Source organism: Eutrigla gurnardus, assembly GCF_963514095.1.
Source record: "Eutrigla gurnardus genome assembly, chromosome: 8".
In the NCBI taxonomy this organism is placed as follows: domain Eukaryota; kingdom Metazoa; phylum Chordata; class Actinopteri; order Perciformes; family Triglidae; genus Eutrigla; species Eutrigla gurnardus.
The window spans coordinates 19,210,137-19,236,886 of record NC_139922.1 but is presented as its reverse complement, the minus strand read 5'-3'; the positions used below and the strand labels follow the sequence as shown (position 1 = coordinate 19,236,886).

Sequence of the window (26,750 nt, the reverse complement as noted above, 5' to 3'; positions counted from 1 at the left end):
ATACTGACATCTTCTGATGGCTGAATGGACTGCAACACTGATTCTGACCAGCAATGACACTAGAGAATTTTCACCATTTCAATTGGAGGCATGCAAATGTACGCTTCCAGACAATGAACAGATTAGCTTGCAGATTTTAGATCATTTTAGATAACAGCACTATAAGTCTTCCTTCTTAAACAAGATTCTGGATAGATATTTCTTCACCAGCCAGGACATCAAAATAACATTTTCTAAAGGCAATTGACAAAAACACAAACCAAGAGCAACGGACCATTTAATGATCTTCAGAAGTAAGTTTAAACAACCATTTATTTTACAGTTTAAAATGTCCTCATGGAGGAACAGCAAAATACACTCAAAATGAAGATTGATCAAAAGACAGTTTTCATAATCACTGTTTTAAGTTTTGGGGTTGTTGTTTTTTTTTTTTTTTTTTTTTTTGCATTTTCTTTTCATTTGTTTATCAAAAATTATAAGTGCCTTCAACATAACCATGGTAGTATTCAGCTTGCAGTCATAGAAATATTTACACCACAAAACTGACAAGCATGGTTTTACTTTCAACATCGGTTTCACACTCCTCATCTCCCGTCTCTTCAGACTGCTTTGTTTTGTTGCACAAAACAAACATAAAAGACCCTGAAGAAAGACAATTACAAAGGGGGAAAAACACACAAGAGCACAGATTAAGGACATTAATATTTACAGCTTGGCTCGAGGAGACAGTTAAGGGGAGGGATGGAGACAGATAATCAACACATCCATTAGCGGTATGATGTCAAGTTCAAGTCACATTCTTTGCCTCTATAATTTCAGTTTACCCTTTAAGATTTGAAAATAAAGCATGCTATAGCAAATCTGGCATGAAGTCACGGCTTAAATGGCCTCAGGATGCAGTCCTTAATATGAAGAATGTTTTTTTAGACAGCAGGGGGCAGTAAAGGACCACATCAGGGTGGACACGAACAGGAATACAAACAAAAATGCAACCCTTACAATACAATGGTTCCTTCAAAATGAGGATACAACTTCATAATGTAAAAGCACTGTAGTAACAGAGTTGGACTGATGAACAATACCAAAAAAAGGAATCAGGTTTGCCCTCTGAGGAGCAAAATACAAAGTCACATATGAAAATAGGTTCTGATCAATTTTGTTTTAGATACATTGCGTGTGTTGAGCATTTGCAAAAGACGTTTTGGCACAGAATCAATTTTAAAAATATTTTTCCTTGAATATCACTCCTGGATCCTGTACTGATCCTTTCCCGCCGTTCCCTTTCTTGCCCCTGCCCAAAGGAAAAGGAAAAAAAAAAAGAAGAAAAACAGAAAACTTGATGTTCAGTCTTGTAAAATAATTCACTTGGTCTCTCCACATTGCTTCAGTCTTAAAATATTTATAATATTTACAGTTTCACAATTGTCCACAATACCCTTAGGCTTAAAGAAGATGCAAACAAAATAAACAAAATTAAATATTCTTTATATAGTCCCCTGTTGAGGCATTGAGTGTAAACTGTACAACTCTAAACGTCCCCTCTCGAGTTCCTGGGGCAGGGAACACTTAGGGATGAAGAGTTGAGTCCGGAAATGATGAAGAAGGTGGCTTATGGTAGAGGAGCGAAAGCAGTATGATTAATCAGGCTGAAATTATCCTGGATCCGTTTCCAGGCAATGATTTTCTTTTATCTTGCGCAAGCATGGCTGATCACGAGCATAATTCCATAACATGTATCATTTTACACTCAAATCTGTACAGAGTTCACAATTTTTTCCTTAACATAGTGCAATGACTTCTTATATCGTTTGTCTTTATATATATATAAAAAAAAATCACAATCACTTTTATGAAGGTAAAAAATATCCCATAGGAAGGCCTCAATCCATAGCATGATGGGTGCTATGAATTAGAAAAGGCTGCACAACACCTCCAAAATTGGCAAAAATGAAATGGAAAATCAGAAATGATCATCAAAATCCAGTTAGAGCCTTCAGATCCTCTCTGCAAAGGTATTGTTTTTGGAATTCAATGTCATGAATGACTTAAGGACTTGGTGAAGTGAAAGAGAAAAGGTGAGTGCATGCTAAATTAGATTTCTTTTTTTTTTTTATTTCTTTTTTTTTTTTTTTAAGAGTCCAACTCATAAAAAAATGTGAGGCAATTCCAGTTTCCAAAACTGGGCGAATCCAAAAGGGCTGGTGTTTTGTTCAGGAAAAAATGGAGGTAATTAAACAGAGGCGATGACAATCATGAGGTGAGGGGAAATGCTGGAGATGCTGTTCAGAAGGTCCGGGGCCAGGCGCGAAAGGTGGCTCTCCGAGAATTCACACGGCGGGAAAATCTGGACCACATAAGCTGGCTGTGAATCAAAAGATGAAAATATCTTGATGAGAGACAGAACTCAATCTTTAGGACATTCCATTGAGAAACACCAGTTCAATTTATATAGAAAGGTAGAATGGAAAACGTTTCCACTGACCTGATTAGAGCCAGGGTTGGGCACATTGATAATGCCAGCTGCCTGTTTGGCTTGCAGGTAGGTGATGAAGCCACTTTTCAAAGCTTGGGTTTGACCAAGGACATCTTCTTGGTCTCGACCACAGGGTAGAGCCAGTAGCAAACAGTAGTCATTCTCCACCTGCCAGGAAGGAAAACTCTATGATAAATGTAAACATTGCGCAGAGCGTTAATCAGGTTATTGACCGAAATCCATGAATTTACAGTCAAGTCTTCATTTGATCAATCTTTACAAACTTCTTTTCAGACAACAATATACTCACAGTCATTCTCCGTGCCACACTCTCCAACTGGGAAGCCTCAAGCCTCATCCTCTGGACAATACGCAGAAGAGGACCTCCCTCTGTGGGAGGCAGGGAGCGCTGGGCCAGTATGGTGTTGCCAGAAACAAAGTGCAACTGGACAGCAGCCTGGTCGTTCTTCAGTGCCAACAGGCCTTGCCATACAATAGGATATTTCTGTAAAGCAAAAAACAGAAAATGTGTTTCAAATATTTTATCTTGAAAACGTATTCCATGTCTGATGACATTGCTGGTCTTCCTACCGTCAAAAGCTGCACCATGTCAACGGAACGATGTCCCGAATGTTCCAGCTTAGCATCAGGTCGTGGAGGCAGAGAACTTGATAGGGGCCCTGCCGGTGGAGGTGTTGGCAGGAAGGTTGGTGGGCCTTTCTGTAGAGATAGATCTGGCTTGTGGGTAAGACTCATAGGTGACGTCATGGGGGACGGGTATGACGGGGAGACTGTATCCCGGGATATTCGGGAAATGTGTGAGAGGTCCGTAGAGGTAACATGGCGAAGATGAGGACTCTCAACCTTGGAATCACTTCCTCCTACATGTGACTGAGACATTTTACCCCTGTGACCCAGCTCAGGCTCCGGAGGGACCTGATTAAGGAAATACATACCAAATTAATTGTTATACATATTTTGCATGTCTATACTACTTAATATGCATAATAAAATCCTGAAATATCTGCAACAAAAGCATATCAAATGACCTGTGAAGACGTAATTCCTTGGTTAGCCAGGTTGTGTCCCGATGAAGGATGTCCTGGAAACTGGGATGGAAAGCCCCGCATTTCCCGATACACTGGAAAGGAGCCTGCACCTCCTGGATGCATCAGCTGAACCCCATGTTGGTGGGGAGACACCAGGACAGGAGAAGATGCATGGACTCCCCTGATTCGACTTTCATTGGAGGGTGGATGTATCAGCTTTCCTTCTAATGGTTTGTGAGATTCTTTTGCAGAAAGGTCAATACTCTTCCCCACTATAGGACTCTTCGAAGGTCCAGCAATGTTGATCGAAGACATTCCAGTCTCTGATGTGCGTGGCTGTCTTGCCTCTACAGCAGATTGCTCTCCCAGTTGGTGGTGCATGAGGATGCGCTGGTGCATGTCTCTATACTGGTCCATGCGTATGCTTGGGTGGAGTCCTCTGTGATCACTGTGAATCATCATTACATCCGATTGGAGCTGGGGCACGGAAGTTCTACTAAGGGCTTGGTTAAAGTGTCTGGGGTCTTCTTCACTGCTGCTGCCGCCGCCGCCACCACCTGATACTGACCCCTGGGGACTTGAATGGGACTGCAGTACCAAATCTCGTATGACATTAGGCTGTGGCGTGTTTGAGCGCTGTGGAGGCCCTGGGTGGGAAGAAGACAGTGGGTCACTTCGTCTTCCATAGTTTATCGCAGACATTGGTGGGGTGTTCATCCTGGCTTCGTGAGCCATTGTCTGAGTGACACTGTGAGGTTGAATTATGACGGAGGACTGCTCTGAGTGGGGATGATGCATGCTAGAATGATATGTCGACATTGGTGGCATTCCATGACCCAGAACGACAGAAGTGCCTCTAGGGGAACTACTTGGAGGACAGGCTTTGACAAAGTGTGAAGGGGAGTGAACGGCTGTCCGTGGGGATTGGTGTTCTTGCTTTAGGTGTAGAGCTGAGCGATCAGTCGGGATGCTAGGGCTGGGGCTCATGCGGGTGCCAGCTAGTGATGGGTGGTGTGGACTCATGACTGGGCTTAGATTAGACTGCTGAACAGCTTTACCAATGTCCATCTTTTTTGGAAGAGTTTCAGTCCCCAGTCCTCTCTTGCCCTGCTGCTGTATCACAGCTTGGTTGTACATCAATACTTGAGGAGAACTAACTGGCTGTTGGTACATCTTTACAACGCCACCCTGGGATGCTGTGTGATACGGGGCGTCAGATTTGTCACACCCAATACTCTCCTGCTTCATACTGGAAATGACAGGTTGAGAGTTATATGACTGGCCTGTCAACAGCACCCCTGTGTGCCCATAGGCTGTAGTTGAGACTACTTTGGGGGTAGGTGACTGGGATGATGTGATGAGTGGGTCTTGTTTTATCGAAGACTTGGACACAGATTGCTGAAACTCTATATCCCCAGCACTGGCTTGAGGAATTTGACTAATTTTGGCTCTCATCCTGTGGGGTCCTTCAGTTTTCTGTCCTGAATAACTCAAAACAACAACACCCTCTGATGTATTGACCCTGAGGCCGGGACTGGAGCCTGCACTGTAGGGAGTGGCCTCAACAACAGAGCGCCCTCTAGTCGTATCTTCCACTATATTCATGCCATGGTAGCGATTATTCTCATTGGAGTTTGACCTAAATTTTTGCTTGGGAATAGACAGGCCGATGCTTCGGTTGCTAAGGGAAATACGTGGTGTTTCCTCTGTATCATAAGGCATTGGAATTCGACTTATAACTGAGGTAGGAGGAGAAATAACTGTATGCTGGATCTTCTCTCCACAGTTCTGTTGGGACTCTGTCAGCGGAAAGGGTTTGTGGTGTATCGGCTGAGGGGGTAAAGGTGGTCTCTCATCAGGATATAACTGTCTTGAACCCACTGTATCAGAGGGATTTTCATTCTCTGACATCCGTGAATGATCGGACAGCGCTGACGTCACAATAGTGGTAGGTATAGAATTGCTGTTTGATGCAGAAACGTATTTAGGTTCCATTAGGATTTTTCTTAAGGTACTGGAACTAGGGTCGATATCTGAAGCCTTCGTGTCAGGAGGCATTGGGGGATTTGCTGAAGGGGTTCCAAGTGCAGTTGATGCTGGTGGAGAAGGCGTTACCACTGTAACATGACACGAAGGAGTAACATAGATTCTACTTTCTTCAGTTCGAGGAAGCCCATCTGGTGACAGTGGCATTTTAGCAGGCCGCAGCAGGGGTACACTGAACTGGGATACAGGTTGCGGACAAGCAGAGGCAAGACTAGGGGTAGATTTCTCTTCTGCTTGGGGATGCTTTTTACTACTGGAGATGTTGCTTGTACCTGAATGAAAGGCAGATTCTTTGGGTACAGGCTGTTCAACCTCAGGGTGTTCTGCCTCTTTGGGCGTGTCCACAGTTATAGCGCTTGTGACATCACGCCTACAAGTTGCAACGGCAGTGACCACAGAAGCTAATGCAGGTGCCCCAGCTGTAACAGTGGCCGCTTTTGAATTGATGGTTTCTGGGTCTTCTGGGATTGACTCCGGTAATTTGACTGGGGAGGGTCCTGGTTGTGAAACTGCTTCAACAGTACTCCCTTTCTTATTAGCTGGCCCTTTGCGACTTCTCGACTTCTTCTGGGTTTTGGCTCTAACTCTGCCTGTTTTCTTGGGTGTTTCAAGTAGGGGGGTATCCACACCTGCCTTCAACCTTGCCGTTTGTCCTTTTGGCGTGGGTGTCAGAGCACCATCATCTGAGTCTGCAGCAAGAATATTGTTGATTACCATGTGTGTTTCAGGTTCCATAATCTCATTAGAGGAGGGGGATGTTAATGATTCAGGGGTCGGACTAAGACCGGTGTAAGCAGGAGGAGCGGTGAAACCATCTCCATCTGCACACATTTCTTCAGCTGTAATGGAATCGATAGCGGCTGCAAGTTCAGTTTCGCTTGCAGGATTAGCTCGCTTCTCCTCCTCAACCTCAGCCTCTGGCTCTACTATGACAGGAGGCAATATAGTAGGTGGCTCTGCCGGTGGTTCCTTATACGGTCGAGGAGGTTGCTCAACTGTAAGTTTGGCAATATTTTCAACTGCCTGCTCTAGTTCCATCTGCCGTGCCAAAAGAGCGGCTGGATCAGCAGGAAGTTCAGGCTCTGATAGGCTGTCTTCCTGTTCCTGTGCATCAAGTTCTTTTACTTCTTTTGGAAAGCCTATGATCTTTGTTTCCTCATTCTCTTTTGCTACTATCTTGGTTTTTGTAATAGTGGGAACTTCAAATGACTCAGGTTCATCCTCTGTACGAAGTAAACCTTTTACGTCATCAACGCTTACACGGATCTCAAGATTTTTTAAACTGTGTGATTTATCGTCAGTGACCTGCTTGGTATTTCTTTTCAGCCTTGGTGTTTTCATTTTGACACTCTTTTCAGGCTGGTGTCTCTCAGAGGAGCTGGTGTCTACCTTCTCAATATCCCTGTCAGTAGATTTCTTTCCAACAGAATCTTTTTCCATTCTGTGCAATGGTGAGCTTGCATTGTCCGCCTTTTCTGATAGCTTCACAAACAGTTCAGAATCAGGAGTAAGTTGTGACTCATCATGACTTCCCAGATCAGCTTGTTCAGCGAGCACTGTTGTGTTCCCAGACTGTTTGTCTATTCTACCTTTCTTGTTAACGGGAGCAGATGAAGCAGGTTGTGTTTGCTGCACTTTCTGGGTACGGGGTGAACGCCATCCTTCAGAGGCTTTCATAACCTCTGCAGGGGGGGAGGTCTCTTTCACCTCTGTGTCTTCCTCAATCATTTTTTGCTGATCCTCTTTAACTGGTGATATATCTTCATCTCGTTTGACAACTCTTTTAGGTGGGCGTCCTCGCCTTGCATTGGTAGATGGAATTGGAACATCTTGCTGTATTGGTTCTTTATCAGCAGCACGTTTGCGCATGGGGCGTGCTGACTCAACCGCCTCTTTGCCAGCTTGGTCGTCTTCGTGTAGCGTTGCGTAGACCGATCTTACATTCCTGCGACGTGTTCTGCCATGAATCAAACTTGACTCAAGGTTTTGCTCAGAATCTGATGCTTGAATTGGTGACTTGGATGAAGCTTTGGGCTCAACTGATGCTTTTGGCACTTCTGCACGGGGAGATGAGGCCCTTTTGAGTTTCTCTCGGTCAATTCGTTCACTCTTTCGTGTTGCAGGTTTCTCAGTGGCAACAACCTGGGGAAGTTGTGCAGTGCGTAATACTGACAGTGGTTTTGCCCTTTTATTCTTGGGTTGTCTTCGGTTTGGTAATGGTTTGAATGCAGACTCTAGCTCTGGCATACATGCCTCACTATCAGTTTCAGTTTTCTCAGATTCCTCAGTGTGTTTTGTTTCCTGATTTTCTTTAGGTTCCATCTTAATAATTACAGATTTGTCTTCAATCTTTGGATAGTCAGAGTAAGTCAATTCTGCATTCTCTCTCTCTAAACCACTTAAGGGAACACCAGGAGTGGGAGACTTATCTTCCACAATATGATTATGTTCCACTGCTAAATTATCTCCAATGTTTGCTTTGGGTACAATTAACTCTGCTTTTGTTTCCATTTCATTTTCTGGCCCCAAAAGGACAACTGGAGGGGATATGGTTAGCTTAGGAGCAAGTGGTTTGAAGTCATCCATAGGAAAAGAATGAGATGGTGATACCTCAATAACTGGCTCTACTTTTTCAGGTTGATCTGAGGATGGAGTTGACATTTCTCTCTTTTCTGGTGAAGAGATTTCTTTTGGGGAAAGAACAAATGGTGAAACTGACAAGGTTATTGGGGGGCTTGCTGATTTTTGATCAACCCTCAGTACTGGCTCATCTTCCTTATCAGAGAGGACATTACCAGTATTCTGCACTTCATCTCTTTTAACCTCCAACACTATCGAATCATTCTCAGCATCATGTGGGGAATGGTCCTTGTCCTTTTGTTGTTGAAGCTCTAAAAACCGACTATGGAAAAGCACTATGGGCTCTTGTGGCATTTCACCTACTCCAGCTTCAGGCTGTGCCTCAGGAGCACCTGGCTTAGCAAAAGGCCTTCCAACTCGAGTTTCTAAATCTGGGTCTTTCCGTTCAAGATGCTGCAAACGTCGGGAGTCCTGTTCAAAGATTGAGCTGTGCAGGAAGCGAGACGCAAACAGGTCTTGTCGCTCTTGGTCCTGTGGCTTAAGTTCCTCCTTTTTATCATGCAGCTTTTCAACAGAATCAGTACGAATCTTTTTCTTTTTCATATACCAAGAAGGAATAGGTCGAGGTGCTAACTCTACCTTGTCCTTATCCGAACAGCTGTGGGAGGTTGGAAAGCGTGAGGGGAGAAAGGACCAATTATCTTCCCTGGAGGAGTACAGTGTTTTAGCTCTTTCAAGGAGTGCTTTAGTATCAGGAGTTATAGTTTTATCTAATGCAAAAGAATAAAACTTATTCTTTTCCAATGCGCCTGAAAGCTTCACATCTGTCATCCTCTCGTCCCGTTCCCTGAGGATATAAGACAAGGAACTATTGGACTTGGGAGAGATGTGTTTGTTTTCTCCATCATCATCCGAATCAGACTGCACTTCGCCAGGTTCCAAATCCTGGCTTTTTCGGAGGGTTTCACGTTTTGCAACATCACTAGGGAAAGTCATTTCCACTCTAAGTGAATCCGATTTTAGCCGTCTTTCCCAGCGGTGCATTAACTCCTCATCACAGCCAAGCAAGGTTGTCTTAAGCTTTGGGAGCTCAGTGTCAGAAGACTGAAAATGTGTCGCTGTCAAGCCCAAACTGTTTTTCAGTGACTCCGTGTGTGGAAATTTCTCATCTGTCGTTGGAGATTTTCTTTCTTTGTTTATAACTGACACAGAAATCTGGGTGGTTTCATCCAGCTCATTTGCAGAAAAGTGACCATGTCCTTTTGAGGATGATATACTCTGATAGATTTCTTCGTTCAACTTTTGGGAACTTGGAAAGTTTCGTTCTCTTTTTGCAGTGACTATTTCAAAGTCAAAATTCTCTAATTTCTTTCGTTTACCGGAAGAGAAGTCATCATTGACCATGTCCTGAATTGATTTCGGAACATCATGCATGATATAATCCTTTTCACATTCAGGAGTGTCATTAGTTTCCAGGTTTTCAAACTTGACTAGCTTATCGAGATCACTAAGCTTGGGTCGGAGCCATCGACTTGGTTCAATTTGTTTTGTGCAAATATTCTGGTCAATGTGCACAAAGTGTTCATCTCCGTCATCAGAGTCTCTGCACTTTCCTCTCCCTTGTTCGTTTTCAGACAAAACCTGTTTCTGTTCTTTTAATTCATCCAAATTAAGGCTGCCATCATCTAGCATCTTTGTCAGACTGGAGCCGTTTTCACTTTTTGATCCTGCTAAATCTATTTTAAGGTAGGGAGAGTCCAGTTTATCTGTAGCATCTTCAGGCAGCTCCCCTAGTCGAGACTGCTGCTCCAGAGAAAAGCCTACGGAGTTGCTTTCACAGTCTCGTCCATCTTTGGGACTGCTAACTGAAACAATCCGGACACATTTATCCTTGTGGTGCTCCTTTTTATGCATCCCTTTTATCAAAAGGTTTTTATCCAAGTCCATTTCCTTAGCATTGGTCCACTGTTTATGAAGTCCATGTTTAACAAGATCCTCCTCACTAGTTCGCTTCTGTCGATCAGTTTTCCCAGAGTCTTCAAAACGCCTTTTTCTGGCAGCCAAACGGTCAATATCTACAGAAATACCACTCTCAAATCCCATTTCTGACTTTGCATGTTTTTTGGATTTGATTTTTGCATCCTTTTCAATGACTTCCACTAAACTGTGCATGCTTTTGTCTCTGGGCACCTTTCCATGCTTAGAGACATCACTTTTTGATGTTTCTGAGCGGAACAGAGGACTCCTCTGGTCAGCTGTAGGTGATGCCAATCTAGGACTGTCACTCCCACCCCTCGGTAATTGTTTTTCTTGGACAGATTGACCAATCAATTTTCCTTCTTTTTCTTTAACACGTGTTAATTGCACAACACAAGGCAGAAGGTCTAACCTTCCTTTGCTTGAGCCTTCCTTTGGAATTTTACTGTTTTTACTTCGAAGGGCGGACTCGGGGCTAACATCTCGTTCAAGTTCAGGTTCTGTCTCGCATGCTTGGATGACGGGTGATGCAACTTTTGCCTTCTTAAGCCGCTGTTTCTCACTTTTGTCCTTGTCCCCACGATCTTTACGTCCAGGCCTCTTCTCCTTTTCAACCAGATTCCCTCTTTCAACTTCAAAGACTCTATCCTTCTCAGGTTTGTCAGTTTTATTATACCTTTCAGTGCGTGCCTTTTCAAGTTTTTCAAATCTGGGTGGGGAGATTGAACTGCAGCTACCGCTTCTTTCAGAAGATCGGCAACAAACACGACGATCTGAATCACTTGGTATCCTCTCTGAGAGGGAAGGTGATGCAGTAGGGCTGGCAGGTCGACGAGGCGCAATGTGAGATGGGCTTTGGCTACGCTCAATGGTCCTCCTCCCATGATCACGTCCACGATCTGTTTCAAAGCGCTCCCTCTCTCTTTCACGTTCCCGTTGCAAATAGCTGTATTTGCGAATGTCCTGCTCATAAGGGTCAGCTCTGTATTCTCGATATTCACGGGGGTCTTCAAAGTATTGTGGATCATAGTAATCTCCCTGATATGGGTCCCATTCAGTGTAGAACTCCCGACTTCGGGCAGGGTATTTGCGACGAGGATCTTCAGTATATGTTCCTCCTGGTGTTCGTACATTTTCGTAATATTGTCTTTCTGCTTGAAACTCATATTGAGTTCGTCGATCATCCCTGCCAAGAAATAAACCCAAAAGAGCAAGCTATAAATCCATCATACATGCTATAATTGTAATAATATTATGTTTATCAGTAGACATTAAAATTATTCATTCTTAGGGAAACTATACAAACCTCCTTTCAGTGAGAATGTCATAAAAGTCTCGGATATCCTGGCCAGATGCCTGCATTGAACGATAGAAAGCCATCTGACTTTCCTGATTGGCAAAATCCACCTGAAGGGAAAAAATTGTATGCATTTCAATCATCAACAACACAAAACAATACGGAGCAAATTTTCAGAGCAAATTTTCTTTTTTTTAATTTACCTTGATTTTGCTGCCCCCTATCTTCCACCCCTTTGTGTCTTTGACAGCAGCTTGTGCGTATTCAATGTTGTTATACAGGATAAGGGCCATTCCTTTCATTCTGTCAAATACAACCTGCGGAAGACAGAGGAAAATAGAGTCCCAATGTGCCAGAAAGTAAACAATGGGCAACTGTGAGGGGGGAAAATAAACAGACTTACCTTGACAACATGTCCATAGCGGCAGAAATGACGAGTAAGAAACTGCTCAGTTGTGTTTGAGGCCAATCCATCCAACCAAACACACGTCGTAGGCATACTCTTTCCAAAGCCCAGCTGAAAAACAAAAAGAACAAAATGTAAGAATGCAAATATTTAATCCAACATCGAACTAATTATAGAACGGTTTATACAAATCATCATAAATAATACTATTATGGTTATGAAAGACAAGAATGTGGTAGTAAAGGCCAGATTTAAAATAAGATTAACCTGATAATTCTCACCTTTAATCTATTGTTACCAAGGTACTCCCCATCCATCTTCTTTATGGCCTTACAGACACTGGCAATGTCACAGTACTGTAGAAAGGCATACTGTGGGGCTCCATTCACCTTCTTGATGTCAATATCCTTTGCACAATAATGAAAAAAGGAATATGCTGTCATTGTGCATGGTCATCTCAAAACTACGCAGCATGGTTACCATTACATATATGACCCGATTCTCCACAGTTAAACAGCACCTACCACTATTTCTCCAAAGCGTTGAAAGATGTTAAGCAGGTCATGGTAAGTGGTGGTCTTCTCCAGGTTTCCAATGAATAACGTCCGTGTGGCCTTTGGATGAAACTCATCTATCCTCTCATCCAAGGGCCGAAACTCATTCTCACTTTCAGTCTCTGAAAAACACAAGTGCTCTTTCGAAAACCTTGCGCGTTTTTTGTCGTTTCCCGATTGTGCTGCAGCATAGTTAAAAGATCAAGACTTACCAGGGCCACTCCAAGCCGTGACCTCGATTTGCATGCCAAAAAAAAGCTTCCCCTTTGACGCTCCAAGTGCTTTCTCTTGATCCTCTTGCTGGCGGAAAAAGACAAGCCCATAGCGCTCCTCTGAAGCTCCATGGATTTGTACAGATGTGACCTTTCCATGTTTCTTAAATTCATGGAACAAACCATCCTTCAGGCTCGTATCTGTAGTTAATTGAACAAATGTTTTATTAAATATGTACACTGAAAAGTAATGTTATTAAATAAAAAAAAATACTGATAATGATTTTTCATAAATATTTTAGGGTTATACAGTATTACAGTGCACTGTTATGTCTGCATTAAAAAAAACTCTTTGTAGTTGCACACTGTAGGAACACCTTTTAACTAACCTGTAGAGCGCACAGGAAGATTTTGGACCTTGATGCCAAAGCTTTTACGTGGTTCATCCTTGTCAAGGGAGGATAAAGGAAGTGCTGAGGGTGCAGGAACAGCAGCAGACTGCACTGAACGTGCCGGGGAGTCATCACTTGAACTACTGCTAGAATCACTGTGGCAAAAGAGAACCACGGACTTAGATGTTGTTGCAAGCTTCACAGTCTATCATGATCAATGTACGGTCTAAAGGGGGTTACTCTCTGCAACTGGAACTGGTTGTTGCCTTTGCCTTTCCAAATAATCCTTAAGAATTTAGATGGATATTTTTACCTCAATAAAATCTGACATTGCTATGATGATACTGTATACAGATTAATCATTTTGCAGTGCTATATCCTGTTAGTGCAAAATGTTCCAACAGATAATTCAGTGATTGGATAACATGTGCAAAAAACTATATTTCAATGGCAAAAAACAGCAGTTAAAACGGGATTTTTGTAAACAATGACTCATAAAAAGGTGAAAAAATGTGTTCTATTCTCTGCTCTGTCCAATCTGCAGGTGAAAGATTGGATTGGATATTGTATTGAACAGGCAATATAATGCAATTGTCAATTTCTACGATGCATCTGGTTATCAGTATAAAGACGGATTTCCACATCAGTAGCACATTCATGACCGCTTCATGCACCGTTTTCTCGAACCGTTCCCATGCCTGTCTTGGCTTTCAAGGCCCTCTGCTGTTTGTTTCCTTCTCACTTTCTCCTCCTGCGCTCAGACACTCCCGGAAGTGCTGCTGACGGAGCCTGGCCTGTGGGAGTGGGCAGGCAGCCAGCACTGGCCAGAAATTTCCAGTTCCAACTGGATCTCACGGAGGGGGGGAGCCATTACACATACACAGAGGTAGGCAGTGAAAAGAAAATATACCAGCCCTCTCCTGAAACTCCCCCTATAGCGCTGCCTCATCAAACCACATGTGTCGCTATATGTCGTTCAGAGCTGTGTACGCTGCTGTGTCTAAAGGTGATGCGATTATCCAAAAAAACAAAACAAGAATCAACTGGAGAAGGGTGAGGTGAATGTATGTAGTATAGTAAATCCCATGGACAGCCATATTTATGATTTTTAAAACTGCAGACCTTACTTGCATTAGATTATCCCAACCTTATTTTATTTATGTTTTCCTTGCACAATTACTACTCAAAAATAACCCAAATCAACTAATAAAAAAGCAATATATTAACAAGAACCTGGACTCAGTCAGCAGTGCACAGAAATAGCTAAATGAGCATATCAAATTCAAAACAGAGCAGGCCAGATTCACTGGCAAAACACAACTGACCGACTCTGTTTATGACGACAGACGTGGACCTTCACTTATTCCAATCCAAAGTATGAACAATAAACCTATTCATATTGAATATTAACAACCCACAACATGTCTCATCACGGCAGTTTCATGCAGCAAAGACCATTTTCCAGGCTTTGACTCCTACCAGCAATCAAAAACTCTGCCAACAACCTTGTCAATGACAATCACAGATGACAGATTTCTCACTGGAGAAACAAATCCCTAATGATCAAACAAAAAAAAGGTAGTAAGAAATCTGCACACACAACACTGCTGCAAAGGTTTACACACTGTTTAATTGGATAGTGGACCTACATGTGTATATGCATTATAAATCCTCGTCGGGGATGATAACTGCCTTTCGTGGTGTCTTTACAATACATTTTTTAACATGCAGATATGTATATGCAATTTGGGTCACCTGCGAGATGGGACGCATGTTTAAATGCTGTAAAAGGTAAAAGCAAGCCCATTGTTGCCACATTTACAATGAATGTGAATTTTGGCCATATTTTATATCGTTTTTTAAAATTATAAAAAAAAATCTGATGAAGAAACAGAGATAATGACACAGTAATAGCAGATATATCTTGAAACGATGAATTTTATAAAACCACAGCTTCTGCACTGAGGGAAGTTGAGCAACAGAGTGTTCTTGATAAGAGTCTCCTCTTACCAGGAATTAAATGTGCAAGCAAGTCTGTGCTTGTTGGAAAAATTGGTGTTTTGACTAAAGAAATTCAATACAGCAAATGTACACATGTTGAACTAGACGTCTCACCTCGTCGAACACGGTCAAATTGTTTGGTTATCGACGTTACACAACAGTGTTTGCACTGTAATGTGTTTCAAGGCTAAAACACAAGACGCTACTGTTGCGAAAAAGAAAGTAAGATGAGTCCTGGTAACTGGACGTCTCCCTCATACAACGAGCATAATGAGTTATAACCCGTCTGATGTGTGTAGGTGTTTACATTGTTTACTGTAGCAGCCTGGTGTCATTTTAAGGTGATTTAATGAAGGTAAACACAGTAAATGGCCTTGTGTTTTAATGCTTTTTCTCCAATGCTTTCAATGTTTTATGTAAAGCACTTTGAGTTTTTCCTGTTGTTGAAAGGTCCTATACAAATAAAATTGCCATGCCTTGCCTTGTTTTTTATTGGGTGGGGGGTTTGCAAAATCTTGAGTGGTCCACTAAACGTGTTTTTGATAATATTGAACATTTTATTAAAAATAATTTGATCAATAATATATTATGAATATATTGTTTGTATTGTTGTTACCAGGGAGTGTCAGACGTTAATGATCTTTTAGCATAATCAACAACTAATTTCTCCTCCTGCCACACTGTTGTTGGACTCTGAAAATGACGGAATTATCAATCTTTTGAATTTGTCCCAATGAATTCAAACACAAACTGTTCGATTCTGTGAAGGATTACAATCATTTGCAGCAGCATTCAGAGTGCCGATTTCCGTCTCAAAATACTGTACCCAGTTCCCAGCACCGGTTTAAGCCTGAGATGCACAAAGGAAAACAACAGCCAGATGAGGATGGAAATCTTGGACAGCTTCACTCACCTGCCACTCGTACTGCTGCTGGTACTGCTGACTGAGTCTGAACTGGAGGAGCGGCTGTGGGAGCCTGAGCCACTGTGGGAGCGTGGAGGACGGGTAGCCTGACTCGCCAGTCTCTGAGGAGAGGGATTTCGAGAATGTGTTGAGTGCGGAGACCGGCTACGACTGTGGCGGTATGACCGCTCCCCACGCCGACCCCTGTCCTCCCTGTAAAGGTCTCTGTGAACCACACTGGCCAAAGTAAAGGGTTCCCTGGCGCGAGGCTCATAGCGAGGCTCCGGCGTCTCAAAGCGGCAAGGGCTCCGGCTGTGGGAGCGGTAGAAGGCGACCCCGCTGGACGTAGATGCTCCGCTTCCTGCCGTCGTGGCAACTGCTGACACACCTGCTCCTGGGATGGCAGCAACAGCACTGACGATAGTTCCACTGACTCCTGGTGACACTGTTGTCCCACTTCCACTGGAGGTACCAGACCCGCTCCCAGCTGTGCTTAGAGTCCTCTCTCTCGTGTCACGATAATAGTCTGTTTCATAGTGCCGCTGGCGTTCAAAACTGCTACCGGGACGCTCGTGATGTCCATAGGCACTGTGATCGTATGCCCTATCCCGAGTTTCAGTCGTCCTAAACAAAACAGGAAGAGAGAACAACATCACATTAGCTACATTCAAGAAAATTTGCTAGCATCAGACACGGGGGCAAACAAAATTATCAGGTGTCTCTGGTGGGTTTTTCTTAAATTGGAGACATGGGAAGACAGGGCTCTAAAGTGTTTAGAGAAGGGTGGTTTTCAAGCATCTAAAGAAGTGATTCTTTCCCAGCCTACAGGCTGAACTACATGGGGATAACAATGTTGAACTGGTTGAGACAACACAGCATTTCTAAACTGTGTATGACTTGGAGATGAAATGTATCAGTTCCTGCCATAAAACCAACCACTTCATCCTAAAACAAAGATGCTGTCAAGTGATGCTGCCGAAGATGCTGCCTTTGATGCATCAGCTTGGAGGTGTAAACACAATACATATTTTGTATAAAATTGCTCTTCTTTAAAGCAGCTGTGCTATCATTCAATAATGTATCAGTGCATGCATCAAATAGATCACAGAACTTGTATACCCTACTGTAAAATGAAACACACTATATTGAAAATACAATCAGCGCAGGACCAGAAGAGATTTAAGCAAAAGGCATGCAATCAGTGTTTTAAAAGAACAGAAATCTGCAGCTTATTTCAGAGTATAAATGCAGGATATAACAGACTTGCAGAAATATTTCTTATATTAATTATATATATTAGAATTACATGTGAGGTTCACTTCTTTATAGGTTTTCAATTCATTCTGGTCTTGTAACTATAACAAACGTCACATTAATTGTATTTGATCATTTAGCTGAGAGGCTCCATTGAAGGTGTTTGGACTTTTGTTTATAAATATTACACAATTTAACACCACTTGACTACCGGAAAAAAAAACCTCTTCAAAACATCTTTTTATGAAGATGCACTTTAGAAACGGTAATAATAAGGACATTTTGCTCAGTCCCAAACATCTTAATTCTGAATAAAGCAAATGAGAATTTAATTTGGCAATGCGACTGCAATGACCAACCCCAAGTAATGAGCGGGACAGGACAGCAATTACCACTGTTTGAATTCAGATCAAATTATAATCAGCAAATTAGCCATGTTGTTACAACACAGTGTGGAATATGGTTTAATATAACACTTACAAACCATCTTTGATTTATTCTCTGTCCAGTTCAAACAAAAGTACAGAAAAATATTACACACACACACACACACACACACACACACACACACACACACACACACACACACACACACACACACACACACACACACACACACACACACACACACACACACACACACACACACACACACACACACACACACACACACACACACACACACACACACACACACACACACACACACACACACACACACACACACACACACACACACACACACACACACACACACACACACACACACACACACACACACACACACACACACACCGTCTTGTTGGAGCGTTTCGACACAAATCTATATGCATCTTCCTTAGTTTGGTACCTATATATTATATTATATTTCCTGCCAATGTCTACTTTCAACTAAGAGCGTATCACATAATTAGATTTTAGGTTTCAACAGCACGACATGCTATTTTTCTTTTTTTAGGGTGCAATTAAGCTTATGATATCAAGTGTGAGAAGAGAGGTAATCCAACCAATTCCCTAGATGGGATTTACAATAAACACTGATAAAAGGAATCCAAATCTTTTGGAACTTTAATTGATTTGGACCAACATCTGTTTAAAGATATGTTGCATGCTGCTTAAGTGCCTCCGCCAACAAAGAACAGTAAGTTTAAATCAAAGACATTTGCTACGTGGAGAAACTTGTGAAAGTGTTTATCTCACTTAACTGAAGTTAGCTGCAGCGTTTGGTTGTGAAAATGAGGACACAATGCTTTTTGTTTTGAATCTCAAGCAAACATTTGTAATTCATTTCATAGGCTGCCTTTTGTTAGGTTGTTTATCTTTTGTGATTTCCCAACTTTCTTGTGCTATAACTCTGAAAGATACGCAGCGTCATGTTTCCACTAAAACACTATCAATTGTTAAGTATGATGTAGGAAATTCTATACCAGCTGATTGGGAAGAGATTCCTCGCACATGATCCGGTAGAATAAAATCAGTCAATGCTTCTCCGAACCCAAACACTGTACGTGAATCTCTCTAGCTGAAAGAGTTAGTGAAATGAGCCGCCTGCATCCCAGTCTGAGCGATACAAACCGAGTAATGTGGTTCACACAAGGTGCTAAACGGAGGCTGCTGCCATTTCTCTGAAGATAAATGGCACAAGCGTTTTCCTCTGCATCACTGATGCCCTGTGATGTCCTGAAAGGCATTTTGATTAATGATCCATAAAATGAGTTCCTAAAAATGCCCAATCTGACCTTTACAACTGACAAAGAATGTGTTCCTCATATTCACAAGCCATTCTTCTTTGGACTTTGATAGACTGCTTTCATCCCCGTAGCGTAAACCCTTTGTGCCAGATAAGAAACCATTTAACCCTTTCTCCAACCATTTGTTTTATTTTTATTTTATCCCTTTCAAGGATATATCATTTAGGTTTTTGTTTTCGATGCAACAATTGAGGGTCTACCACAAATCACAATTGCTGACTGGATTTAAAGGTTTGCAGGGTTAGTCACTCTGCAATTATCTAACTGGTATAAATGCTTTGATGCAGCCAATCTGGAAAAAATCCACGTAAAACATTTGACATAAATGTAACCTATAGACACTAACAACATCCATTTATTGGCTCATAAATGGAAGTCTTTCATTAAATCTTTCCAACAAAGGCCTTTGTCATGGGGCACGAGAACAAAAGACTGCATGGGACATGCACACAGCCTCCTGGATGTTGAGGATAAAATCAGTTTAGGAGACTATGTCTGCATTTCACTGCACAATACATAAAGTACAGCGGGTCGGTGGCAAATTCTGTTTCAGCTTATTTGATTTAATCATCGGTGTGCTGGATTCATGAATAACATCTATGGTATAACAATGTCTGCAGTGAAATTGATGGATTACCTTGACCCCTAGATGCTCTCGAAAAATGCTAATATGGTGGCGCAGGCTCGCTGCTCAATAGATAGCCTTCAATTTCACTTTACACAAAACAGGTTCTACATTATTCATGGGGCTTAAAAATAATTCAGTTAGACTTTTTTTTTGGCAGAATTTCCATCAGTGTTTGATTATTAGTCTGCTCTGGTGCATGCTAAACACATCAACTGTGTTGGGATTACAGGAACAGCATAATTATAAGGATGCATTCCAGCAAGCAGCATTGTGGAGGCTCGGCCATGTGGGAGCAATGCATGCATATCAATTTAATTTTCCAAAACTATTTAGAAATATCTAATTGTTAAATATTCCACTGCCGTGCCAACCAACAGTTAACTGTGCGACTGAGGAGCACCCTAAGGTCCACAAACCGCGGAGCACGGGTTGGACTTTTTTATATTATTTTACAATCATGTTATTTATATCTATATTGTGATATAGTATACATTTCTGGAAACTCAGTCGAAAAAAGTTTCTACATCAAATAACCAAATAATCGGAAGGTTTTTTGTTGATTAATCCAGTGAATTAAATACAAATGAAGGTAATCCATCAAACTGAAGCAACAATCCTGTAAAGCCGGCGCTGTCATCAATCAGTCCTGCTTATTGATTTGCAACTCCTCAACAGCCTAATACAAATCAGGAATTAAAAAAGGCATCGATACCACAGTACAGATGGTAGAGAATAATATCTGGCTGTTGGGAAATGTCTACCATCTCTCAGCAATGATGGTTTTATTAGCTAAACCTACATGGAGACGTTAAAATCCAGTCAGGGACTTTGGATATATGTCATCTCTCCAACTGCAGGTTTGCCGATAATGACGATGGCCAACGCATTAAAAAGTATGAAATGCTATAAAAATAATCTTAATTGTGCTATATTTTTCAGGTGTTTTTAATCTGCACCCTGTGACAGGTTATACAGTATTCATATTCTACTCTTGTCCCATTAAAAAAAGGAAGCTGAGGACATTTTAAAACTGCAGCTACAAAGCTTAAACAAAAGATGCTGGGGCTGGAACTAATGATTATTTTCATGATGGATGAATGTGCTTATTACTATTTTTAATTAAAATCGATCAGCCATTAACTTTATTAAATGCGTTTTTTTTTCTCCCAGAGGCTAAGGTGACATTTCAAAATGTATTTATTTTTCCAAGCTCCCAGTCCAAACCTCAACCTATTTAATTTAAAATGATATACGACACAGAAAAAGAGAAAATCCATCAAGTGTTTGGTATTTTGCTTGATAAAAAAAAATTGAAATATTAAATACAAAAATCTCTATTAATTATTAATAAAATGACGGTCATATAATTCTCTCTCCCACTCCCTCCCTCGGTCCCCCTCCCCCGCTTTTCACTGCACATATTGTAAATATGTAGTATTTGACAATATTTTAGTCTTAAAAACTATAAAAAATTAAATCTTCCACAACCCAGTCCTTGTGTTATATTAAGACAGTGTAAAATTAAGTTTTTTTTTTACTTTTAGCTTTAATAATAATGGTTGAAATGTGGCTATATTCATCATAAGAACTGGGGGAAATGAGCTGAAGGTTAGGGTCAGGTGAGAGGAAAAGAAAAGGAAAACAATACAAGGTAAGGTAGAGATTTCGGCATATAGACACACAGGGAGTAATAGCAGTCTATGTACTGGCTACTTCGGTTAGTGGGGAAATGGAGAGAGACAGGGGTTCAAACTAGGGGGTTAGAGAGGACAGCTAAAATACACAGGGCAGGACATACCAACCTTTTGAGAGAGAGTGGTAACTTGACCTATAATTCCAAATACAATCTAGGGAGATAGAACTTTGTGAGCAGAAAAAAATGGGCAAAAATGTTGAGTGGAGAGGGAGGGAAAAATGAAGCAAAACCGTTCACATTAGAAAATGTAATCCTCATCTTCAGGGCAGGTAACCTCAGGTTTTAAGAGGAGCGTCCATTTTAATTAAAACGATAGAGAGAGAGAAAAAAAAACATGTTCTTGTACGGATCCAGGTTAGGACGTTTTGAATGCTGGAAATGTCCATTTGAGTTCATATATCCATCCAACAATAAATAGATGATATCCAGAAGTCCCTCTTCGGTAAGTAGTGCACGATTGATAACCCAACAGCAATGATGGAAAAATGACGTCTTGCATCTTCAATTTGTGAAGTCCTGCACATTCCACATTGGTCACACTGGGCACAGTTGCAGGGTGGTCAAATTCCTTCGGCAGAGGGAGGGAAGTCTGGCCATCACAGATTAAGAATAAAGACCATGTCTCTTAACGGTAATCCAGATTATTAGTTGCAGTAGCACCGATTCATTCCCAGGGTGGACAACATTCATAACAGTTTGGAAGCTTGTGGTTGTTCATGTCTGTGGGAAATGCAGTTCATTGGTTCAACTGTGTTCTCCGATTCTGCATGCGATTGTATCCAAGGTTAAATTATAGTTCCACATTCAGGAAAGAAGCAGGTAATCCACAGACATGAGGAAATCTCCAACTGCAACTTTCCAGTCTCAAATTTCACAGCATTCTTCTTTGAATTGTACGATCCAAACATAGTCCGTGTTGGTCCTCCTTAAATCTGCGAGTCTCAGTTGTTGAAAATTTAAAAAAAAAATAATCTCCACAAAAGATATGGCAGGGGGAAAAAAAAAAAAAAAGTATTTGCTCACTTGTTCTTGTTGTCTCTACTGAGTTGGATCACCGGTTTAGGTCTCCCAGCACTCAAATTGTAATGCCCTGATTTTAGATATAATCCGAAAATAAAACAACAAAAGAACCAAGAAAGCAACCCATACCTTTAGCATGATAGCATATCCTTAAGGTGTCTGGCCAGCGTTAATCCAACAGAGAGGAATAAATATCCTGTGTAGGTTATCCATGTGTCTCCAGACCGCGAGAGATGTGGACACCTCAGTGAGGTGCACACAATAATTGAAAACCAGATTAGACTAATCCAAACAATGGTGTCTTATACATATAATGTGTGCTCTTGGTGGTTTTGTTACATGAGGAAAAAGGGTGACATTAATCCACCGAGGAGGGCGCATAACTCCAGATTAGGGGAATCCCAGGGATGGCTGTTGGACCACTCTCTCTTTCACTCACCCCTCACCCCCCCTTCCCCAGCCCTCTCTCTCCAGCAATCTCCAATAATCCTGGGAAATTTTACGATATCCAATCTTTGCCCCACATTTTCCACGAAATGAAATATATCCACCTCACGGAGTTTTTTTAAGATCACATAGATGATCCCCAATAGATTAAACTTTTGACTCTTCCTTTAAGTAACAGATTACACTTGGCGAGTGTAGCTTTGTTTCATTCTCTAACAAGTAAATGAATAGATGGAGGGAAGATGCTTGGAGGTAAGGTGTTTACCAGAAACCACGGTTCTCCCTGCCTTCAGAGAAACTTTGTCCACTTACCCGTCTAGTCTGCGTTCATAGCGTCCATCTCTGCTGTGGAGCGACGTGGGGGGCCCATACACGGCCCCCCCTGCCGCCCTTGTGAACCCTGAAACCTCGCGGCCACGAGAGCTTAGGGACAGACTATCGTCCAGCCCCCTTGCGGCACTAGGAATTGTGCCTGGTTCATTGTAATCAGTGCGCAGGTCTCTGTCCCCCATCTTGTTGATAGCATTATGAGCCTTCTGAGCACTTTTAATGTCCACAAAATCCACAAAGGCTGCAACTCCACCTTCTGAACCACGCTTGGGCAGGACCTTGACACTCTCCACACGTCCATATCTAGAGAGAAAACAATGAAAGCACAGGGTGAGCGCCGGGGTTTTTGAACTGAAATTATCTTGCATCAGTGCTCATGAATTCCCAAACAGTGTTCAGTTTTTAATTTATTGGTGAAAATGATCTTTTTGTGAGCATGTGTGCACGTGTAGAGGGGTTGGAGGGAAGATGGCTTTGCTACTCTTATTTTCTGCTCGGTGGTACTTTCTTACAAGGCAACAGTAACCCAGCAACTGGGCTTGAAACCGTGGAACAATGCATGTTAATAAATGCATATATTTTCTCACATTAGCATGTTGTCTGGGAGAAAGATGGGCTTATAAAGATTACAGCTGCTGGAAAGCGGACAGGTGAGGTTTGGGAAGCAAAGAAAGAGACGTGACATTTCCTGATTGGATTTGTGTTAGTTTAAAATAATAAATTTAAAAAATCGAAATGCAAGTCTATGTGGTTTCTTCTGTTTCATTATTATCAATTTACATTTAAACAAAAAAATTAAATTAATAGCTCAAAATATTTTAAATATAGATTTAACAACATCCCATTGTTTCCTTAAATATTCTCTCGTTACGTGATGGTTAAATTGACAGATGGGAAGCCTATAACACCAAATGTGCGAGCCCAGTAGCGCGCTATCATCTCCGTGTGTTGAGCTCCACTCCCCTCCAAGAATCTGTCGTCGCGAGTGTATTTTCGCTGTCCGACGGAGACAGTAGGGTGCCCATAAATTTATTGGCATGCCAGTTCCCAACATTGAACATCCTCCGACGCCATTTTAGAAAAGCTGTTCACACTGCTTACTCATTCTGCCGCCCCCCATCTTCAATGACTTCTATCACACATCGGGCTGTCATGCACCTGCATGCTCCCGACTATACCTCTGGGTTCACGCTGGAGCTGGGCAGCGTTGCTAAAAAAAACGTCTGGCCGATACGGTTTCCCCTCCGCTACGGCAATAACATGTTGCCAGTCACCATCCCCCTCAAAACATAACGCACATCATAACACGGGGCTCGTGTGAATAAAAACGGCGTATAGGTAGCCCATTATTCTGCGAGGCGGAATCAGACACGGACTATAACTGCAATTCGCTCACTGCATCCCTGTGTCGTAAACAATACGCGTGCAAAGCAAGTCATTCCCATCGGTTTGGATGTTGCGAGACAAACCTGCCTCTCGGTTACAATTTTGTTTAATAGACATGTGTGCTTTATGTTGGTAATTTAGCTGCTATCGTCCGATAAGGCGACGCCTACACAGTAGGCAACGCAGCGTTGCTCGTATAGGTAGATGTCTGCTCTCCGGCACATATGGACGGAGAGGCGGGCTGCTATTTCCTTGACAGCCGAGAAGAGAGAGGCAAGAGCGCGCAGACAACCGTGATAGCCCCCCCACACACACACACAAAATCATATTTACATTTTTTTTCTCCCTCCGAGGACGACAACAAAGAGCTGGAAGCCCATAAATGGCGCAAGGGATTGATGTGCTCCAATAGCCGCCCCCAAAAGAACAGCACGAGTGGAGCTCAATCAGAATATCGTAATTAAAATATCGATTTGTTGTCTGGTTTTCTTTAAATCACATCAGCTGCAGGCTGTGCGAGTCAGCAGCTGGGGGGGGGGGGCAACGCTGTGATAAATGTGGCAAAGAAGACCATCGTCTCTCTGTGTTCAACACACGAAGTAAACACAGAGCAGCGCTACAATGTTGCATATCGGTTAACACGGAGCATCCTGTTCAATCACAGCCAGTTTGCAACAATGTTGCAGCGTGGATGTCGCGTCACCTTTCAGCTTTCACTGACTTGTGTAACATTTTTGTGTGCGTGTGTGTGTGTGTAGGGGGGGGGGGGTCCGGTTCTCGCAATAGCTACACTGATAGATAGGTACATGGTGTGCTAATTAACTATACTTTTGAGCAAAGGCAGCCAAAGTCAGGGAGTCAAGTGAAACGCCGGGTCCCTGGTTCGCTCAGGCACCACACAGCACACGGCGACACACTTCGCAGTGTGTGCCAGAGATGCAGACCGAAATGCACGGCTTGTACAATGCTAGCAGCTCGCCAGGTAGGCTGAAGTTTGTTTACACTGGCCGTGTGCGGTTTAGCGTTAGAGGAAATGCGTTTCGTCCCAGGGCGAAGCAGGTGGACGGTTTCTTCTAAAAGCCCAAACGGTTACCTGGTGTGAATGAAACCGGCCACACGGCAACGAGAAGACGAGTAAAGTTATTATCACCAGCCTGCAAGTTAGTAACCGTGTCAAAATGCCCAAAAAAAAAAAAACATATGTCCGCTAGCTGGGTGGTTGACGCGTGCTAGCTGCTTTCGGTTTTTTTTTACATCTCGTCTCAAATGCATCACGCAGTGTTGTTGCTTATGGCGAGCTGACAGCACGGTTGCCAAATGGGACTATGCCACAGGGAAACCTCCTGCTTCATCCCGACTTCACTAAAATGTTACACAACAGAAGAGCCTAGAGAGATGCTGGCCGTGCACTCGTCATTACATTACAAAACACGCACACACATCGTTCATTTCCACTCACCGCTTGAAGTGCTCAATGATTTTCTCTTCTCGCACATTTTCGGGTAAATTTCCCACCCATAAATGTCTGGTTTCCCGGACCATACTGTGTGCTCCTGCTCCCCTATCATACAGATGAGTTTGCTATGTCAGTGTCTCCCCGTGCAAAATAGAAAAGGCTTGCAAAATAAACGCCGGACAAGAAAAAAAAAAAAAATACTCGGCGCAAATCATTGACTGAACGTTGTGACCCAATGTAAACCATTAGGTTGAATCCCCCCCGCACGCTGTTAGATAGTCTTCACTGTTAAAGCGCGATCTTGCACCTCGTGAACGCGCTCCGGACTGTTCCCGTGACTGGGCGCGTTCCTGACACCATGCGACCTTTGGGTGTCGAAAGAAAGCATGTAGCTTCCTAAAAAGATACAGCAACTTCGCTTGTAATGAGAGGCACACGGCGCAGGCGTGGCTTTGTGTGTGAACTTCTTTTTTTTCTCCCCTCTCCCCGATGAGATAGTCCTACACCCCTGCGCATGCGTGAGAAATACCCCTGGTTGAATGAAGGTGCTTTGACATGTGAGAAGCTTTTGACTCACAGGAGGATTTCATCAGTGCTAGTTTGGTATGGAAATAATTGGTACTCTCCATAATGTAACGCTAAATTATTTTACAATCGTTTTGTTATTGTAACCGGCAACATTGTGTTTTATTTATTTTATAAATGCACAGAAACAACATCCCACATTAAAAAAGTAGCAGGATCATTCCATCTAGTTTGTGGAGGTGTGTCAATCGTTTATCACCAACTAAATAGTATAAATTACCACGTGTAATTGGTGCTGGGAAGACTCCAGCCTGCTTGAAAAATGGATGAATGGATGAATGAAATATTAGGCAAGGTTTGCATTTT

The 26,750-nt window shown here is 42.4% G+C and overlaps 1 protein-coding gene across 2 annotated transcripts; it reads right to left on the bottom strand.

The window, feature by feature from the left end:
• Positions 1-260: 260 nt before the first annotated feature.
• On the bottom strand, positions 261-26,204 carry spen (spen family transcriptional repressor). 2 transcript variants are annotated; one of them, XM_084015447.1, is made up of 15 exons: positions 25,863-26,204; positions 23,000-23,320; positions 15,901-16,515; positions 12,984-13,141; positions 12,595-12,795; positions 12,353-12,504; positions 12,110-12,235; positions 11,826-11,939; positions 11,626-11,739; positions 11,432-11,532; positions 3,523-11,311; positions 3,065-3,409; positions 2,784-2,978; positions 2,483-2,641; positions 261-2,362 (listed from the first exon to the last, which is right to left on the bottom strand). In XM_084015447.1, the coding sequence occupies exons 1-15, from the start codon at positions 25,943-25,945 to the stop codon at positions 2,231-2,233; spliced, it is 10,605 nt and encodes a 3,534-aa protein (XP_083871573.1). In that variant the 5' UTR covers positions 25,946-26,204; the 3' UTR covers positions 261-2,230. The 2 variants fall into 2 exon arrangements, with proteins under 2 accessions (XP_083871573.1, XP_083871572.1); XM_084015446.1 differs by having other exon boundaries at positions 2,483-2,659; positions 25,863-26,203.
• Positions 26,205-26,750: the final 546 nt, after the last annotated feature.

What these genes read in the sequence shown, in the direction of transcription:
- spen (XM_084015446.1), bottom strand. Translation starts at nt 25,945, where the DNA reads ATGGTCCGGGAAACCAGACATTTATGGGTGGGAAATTTACCCGAAAAT. An exon ending in TCTTCCTGTGCGCTCTACAG is followed by an intron (nt 12,796 to 12,983) that starts GTTAGTTAAAAG and finishes AATTAACTACAG; the next exon opens with ATACGAGCCTGAAGGATGGT. An exon ending in CACGGCTTGGAGTGGCCCTG is followed by an intron (nt 12,505 to 12,594) that starts GTAAGTCTTGAT and finishes TGTGTTTTTCAG; the next exon opens with AGACTGAAAGTGAGAATGAG.